Here is a 6,241-nt window from a genome sequence, read left to right on the forward strand (position 1 = left end):
GGAGGAGAAGATTGAGGAGGATTTTTCACTGCCAAATAGGGAGATTTCCTATTACTTACTTGGGCCTGCCGTTGCTGCCTTGTGGATTGAGAAGAGTTTATTATAGTCCTTTGATTGACAAATTTACCAATAAAATCAATGTGGAATAGAAAGTGTCTCTCTATAACTGGTAGATTGGAACTAGTGAAGTCAGTTTTAACATCTTATGTGTACTTTTGGTGTTCGGTTTACACATTGCTAAGAGCTGTTGTTAAATATTTAGAGAAGAAGATGAGGGACTTTATATGGGGCTCTACTACTGAACACAAGAAAGTGCATGCTTTGAGTTGGAATAAGGTAACTAGACCGAAGAAGGAAGCTGGGTTTGGGGTGAGGAAAATTGCAGACATTAATTCTATCTTAATGTGCCGACTGGTTTGGACCTTCCTTCAATCTAAAGACTGCCTCTGGGTTGCTTGGTTTAGATGGAAGTATACTCGAATTGTATCCTACTGGAATTATCAATCTGGGAAAATAGATCATATGCTATGGAAGAAGATGCTAGAGGTCAGGGAATTCACGTTGCAAAATGTCAACTTTCAGATTGGAGATGGACAGTCTACTTTTTTGTTTACTGATCCATGGGTTTAAGGGGAAAGTTTGGTGACTAAATATGGATATAGAGTCCATAGAGACTTTGATCTGGCCAAGCAAGCAAAGTTATCTTCCATTATTCAGAATGGTCAGTGGTAATTCCCACATCAGAACTCTAATACTTTACACCAGTTCAAGAACTTTGCTCTCTCTCTGACATTGAAGCAAGGTGATGATAGGTTTCAGTGGAGACATGGTGTCTTCTCTTTTGGAAATGTTTGGAATAGGTGGAGAAATCCACACCCAAAGATGCAGTGGTTTTCAGTTTGTTGGAATGGAGCGAGACCTAGAGCTTCTCTGGTCTGTTGTTTGGTAATGCAGAATAAGCTTTTAACCTTTGAAAATCTAAAGAAGAGGAGGCCGCCTTTAGTGTCTATCTATCATAACTGCATGAACTTAGCCGATGATGTAGATCATTTACTTTAAATTGTCCATTTGCTAAAGCAATTTGGTAATGGTTGTCTGATGTTCTGTGGTGGAATATGCCTCCAGTCATTTCGTTAACTCAATTGGTGGATTGGTTTGTCACCAAAGGAATTAAACATAAGGCCCAAAAATGTATTTGTGCGACTACTATTTGGTATGTATGGAATGAGAGGAATTTGAGATTGCATCAGGAGGTTTGAAGAACTGTTATGGAAATTACTAGAGCTATTTGTGGAGAGGTCCTAATGTTATCTGGGATGGAGATGGGAGAGTTATGCTCTCAGCCTCTAGCTAATTGACACTTACTGTGTTTATCTTCTAGTTGTCAGTAGACAACTTGTTTCCAAGGGACGCCTTGTTGATGATTTGTAATTTTGGTTATACTATAGAAATTTTCCATTTTACCCAGGAAATTTTTTTTTTTTTTTGAAAGAATAACAAGCCCTAAAATAATTTTGATAGTAATAACTAATATTTTTATAATTATAATATCAAATAATAATCGTAAAGTTAGATGATAAAAAAAATATATCAGATTACTTGTTTGCCGTATTGCGACTGAGTGAGTCTCTATCTATTGGTCAATGGTTGCTCCGCTTGCTTTGTTTGGATTATGAATTTGTGATACGTTGAAGACCTGCTGAACGGAAAATTTTGAAGACTTAAAATGTGATGGAAACAATTCATTTGTTTGTGGTAAAGTCAAAAGTGTGAAAGAATATATTGATGAATGTTTTTTTGGGGAAGTGGGAAAGAATATAATATTTAAGGAAAGTGAAAAAAAATATATTATTTTGATGGAAACTGATAAATTGATAGATATATTATATATATTTACAATTGTGTCACGATTATATTCCCTTTTTCATTTTTTACCGTGAATGGGCTTTTGGTTATATATATTTATAGTATATATTTGTGCATTGTCAAATTTTAGAGGGGGCAATTATATAAATATAAAAATCTTTCCATATAGAATTAAAAAAAAAATTAAAAGTTCAGTGGGGCAGTTACCCTGACTTGTCCCGATATTAACTCAATATTATAAATTAAGAAGTAAAACAATAATAATAAAATAGGTTGAAACTACTGGCCTGATTGTTGAAGCATGTGTAAACACATTGACCTAAAGTTAATAATTTTCCCTGTGCGGGTATTGGTGAAACTACTTAGCTCTAAGATACAATCCAATCAGCTTGCAGCGGTGTCTCCTCCATGTGCACGACCATAGAAAGACTAGATCTAAGTCTATACGTGTCTCGCCAATAAACTCAATATTTAAAATAGAATATATAATACTTCTATAAGAGTTCCAATCATTCATATATCACTCACATATACAAAAATTTGAAAAATAGAAAGAATATGGTGGGAGTATATATCTCTAGATGTTTGTAGATCAATGGTTCTTAGTATCTCAAACTGGTGGATGCATTATATGTGAAAATAGAGTTACGCGGGGTGCGAAAATTGTTAGTTGATTTCAATTGTGATTAACTCCTTTACTGACCTAGATCAGATTATTACGTCAACTTACTCAATTTATGATTGATTAAATTATATGATCAATTTAAACATAAACATCCATAATCACAAATATATGTAAAATAAAGCAAGTAAAAGTTTAGAGATATTGCACCAAGATTTTTTGCGAGGAAACCCCAGTTGATAAAATACATCAACTGTTTGCATGGGACAAACCTCATGGACTATTCAGTCTAAAGTAAACCAATCCACTATGTATGAAACAAAGTACATCGAACTTTGACTTTGGCTCACAGTCTATCATTCTACCAAATACCAATTGCTGACAATCCTCTGGCTTTGCGACTCCCCGTCCAACAGCAACTTGACCTCAGGCTTATGCTTGAAATTTGTAGAAGAGCAGCAGGTAGATCAGACAACACTTCTCGAATGCTCTAACCCTTTCAAAGTGTGATCGCTTTTACTTCTATTCTTCAAGATCTGAATTCGATGTATAAGAATTAAATCCTACTCTTCATACGGAATATCTTAATCTTCAATATAGCTCTAATTCCGATGAGATAGAGAACAAAACTGATAAATCAATCATGAATATATGTGTGTGCTCTCATAAACAAATTCAAAATAATCAGATTTGATTTTCTGAATTTTCTCTTTCTAAAAGGCTTTCTCAAAATATAGAATTGATTTTCCTTAAAGCCAAAAATAAACCAGTGTGTATGACAAGGTTTATATAGAATTTTGAAAGTCTTAATCCCTCAGAAAATATGATAAATTTCTGCATAGGACTTGGAAAGAAGTTGGGAAAAAAAAGGAAACATTCAGAAGAAGAAAGACTAAAATCCAAGTGCTGCCAAGAGACTAGTTCAAGATGACCAGTAAAGAATCCCTCAGATTCTTGAACTGGTTCAGCCCCCTTGAACCGGTTCAAGATGGCCAATCTTGAAATTTTGTCAATTTTGCTGATGTTGAACCTGTTCGATAAATCTTAAACCAGTTCAAGATTGACAGAATGTAAAAACTTGTTCCGAACATTCCAAAACCCTTCCTAAATGTTCTCACTACTCCTTAAAACTTCTTAAAGCATTGTTCTCATTATCTCGGAGTGTAGTATCTTATAAATACTTGAACTTCTTTAAATCCGCATCCGATCTTCAATCTTTGAAATTTTGAACCGAAAAATTACAACTCGATCGAACTTGTTTTGACAACGAAATTAGCCAATTACAAAATATATATCTAACAATCTTCCCCTTTGGCAATTTCGTGACAAAATCCTAAAAACAATTCAGTAATTTACCCAAGCAGGAAAGTAAATTACAATGATTGTTAAAGGAAATAAAACGCGAAAATTTTCTTGAAGCTCATGAAGCTTCAACACATGTAGCAACCTATAATCTGCACAGTAACTTAAACATATCTACCCGTGAAGCTTAATCAAGAAAATAAACACAAGCATAAAATAACAAAATTTAAATGCCTAAATATCAATGCAATATGTAAACATATGTAATGATTAATGGTTCAACGTAATATGTAAACATATGCAATGATCAATGGTTTTCCCCCTTAATGCAATAAGTTATCCCCCTTAATGCAAAAGAATCTCTCCCCCTGAATGAGAAGACTCGAAATAGCTATTATCTCCTCCTTTTTGTCACAAATTAATAAAGGTCTCAAGGAAGAAAAATCCTAGAAGTAGGAAGCAACCAATCATATAAATCTTGTAAATTAAAACCAATGAGAATGTAGACCCCATAAGATTATATGTATTAACAGGAATAACCAAGGTTAATTCAATAAAGTTCCACAAACTTAGTAAGTGTAGTAAAATAACCATCAAGTTCCAAAAACATATGATTTGTCAATTGTTCAGATTTTAGATAATAAATTAATGGTATTACATATCCTTAGAAATCAAATAATCAACATGTGCAAAAGCCAATTTTATTTTATTTTATTTTATTTTTTTTCTTCTTCTCTTTGCGCTCCATTCTTTTTGCATATTGGCGGCTTTCACGCTTATAGGCAGCCATCTCTTTCCCTTATTTTCATTTGTTTCCAGTCAAAGTAGTTTTTGGACAAATCCCAAATGTAGCCTTTTCCATTTCACCTTTTTTTTTTTTTTTTTTTTTTTTTTTTTCAAAACAACAAATATTTTTCTTTCTTTTTCAAAAACTTTTTAATTCCAAGCTATTTGTCAATTTTCTTTTCTTTTTACTCTTTTGGTCTAAAACATATAAATCAAGTTTAAATTGCAACACAATGATCAATCATGTCAACATTATCTTTAACCAAAACAATGACATCACACAAGTAAATGTATTATCAATGATTCATTTACTATACGAAATAAGTAAGCAAAACCAATTTCATCAATTCATAGCCATTGGATGCTTTCCACAGATAATCCATGCGTCATTAAACTCCTTGTGTTCAACATACTCAATCAAAATGGTTTGCTTAACTTCCCAAAAACATAATCTAGACTCTTAAGATATGCATGAAAATCCTTTCTAGACTATGTCTTTACAATGTATCTAATCAAGACAACAGACACCAATAGATTTCCTAAATAAGAAAACTTAGAAGCATCTAATGGTTTAGTGAGAATATCAGCCAAATTTCTAATCAGTATGCACTTTTTCCAAAGACACGACATTTTGTTCAACAAGTTCTCTAAGAAAGTGATGTCGAATGTCAATCTGTTTAGTCCTAGAATGCAAAACTAGATTTTTTGAAATATTAATTGTACTAGTATTATCACAAAAGATAGCAATAGTACCTTGATCAACTCTATAATCCAAAAGCAACTATTTCATCCAAAGTAATTGTGTGCAACAATTTCTAGCAGCAATGTATTCAGCCTCATAAGATGATAAAGATATACAATTTTGCTTCTTGCTGTACCATAAAACAAGATTAATACCAATATAGAAACAACCACCTGAAGTACTTTTTCTATCGTCCTTGTTACCAGCCAAATCAGCATCAGTATAGCCTGCAATCTCAGAGTTAAACTCAGAAGAATAACACAATCCATAATTCAATGTACTATTAACATAACGAATAATGCGCTTGACTGCAAGAATATGTTGTTCTCTTGGATCAGCTTGATACCTAGCACAAACACCTATACTAAATGAAATATTTGGCCTAGTTGCTGCAAAATACAACAAGATACCAATCATACTCCTATACAAGAAATGATCAACCTTGTTAGAATCAGAGTCTCTATCCAATTTAGATGAAGTACTCATAGGAGTTTGAATATGCTTTGAATCTTTCATATCAAAATTTTTAACTAACTCCTTTGCATATTTTGATTGAGATATGAAAATCCCATCATTAAGTTATTTCACTTGGAGACCTAGAAAGAAAGTCAGTTCACCAACCATGCTCATTTCAAAAGTATTACTCATATCTTTAGAAAAATTATGAACAAAGTTATCACATGTAGCACCAAAAATAATATCATCCACATATATTTGAGTAACAAGAAAATCTTTTCCTTTCCTGAAAATAAATAATGTTTTATTTGCTCATCCTCTTCTGAAGACCTTGTGCATTAAATAAGAAGTTAACTTCTCATACAATGCTCTAGGTGCTTGCTTTAAACCATAAAGGACCTTTTTAAGATGAAAAACAAAATCAGGATTATGTGGATTAATAAAACCTTTTGGTTGTGCTACATAAA

General features: G+C 32.8%; 1 protein-coding gene across 1 annotated transcript; it reads right to left on the reverse strand.

Moving 5' to 3' along the window:
* Positions 1-5,357: 5,357 nt before the first annotated feature.
* LOC132314157 (secreted RxLR effector protein 161-like) lies at positions 5,358-5,804 on the reverse strand. Its single transcript, XM_059813053.1, has one exon. It carries the CDS (start codon positions 5,802-5,804, stop codon positions 5,358-5,360), a length of 447 nt encoding a protein of 148 aa, XP_059669036.1.
* Between the last annotated feature and the right edge of the window lie 437 nt (positions 5,805-6,241).

Source organism: Cornus florida, unplaced genomic scaffold (genome assembly GCF_030987335.1).
Source record: "Cornus florida cultivar Cherokee Brave unplaced genomic scaffold, ASM3098733v1 CherokeeBrave_3.0.0_Hap2_Chr06, whole genome shotgun sequence".
Taxonomy (NCBI): Eukaryota; Viridiplantae; Streptophyta; class Magnoliopsida; order Cornales; family Cornaceae; genus Cornus; species Cornus florida.

Bases quoted from the DNA above. Each gene is read 5' to 3' on its own strand.
- LOC132314157 (XM_059813053.1), bottom strand. From the start codon at position 5,804: ATGAGTACTTCATCTAAATTGGATAGAGACTCTGATTCTAACAAGGTT.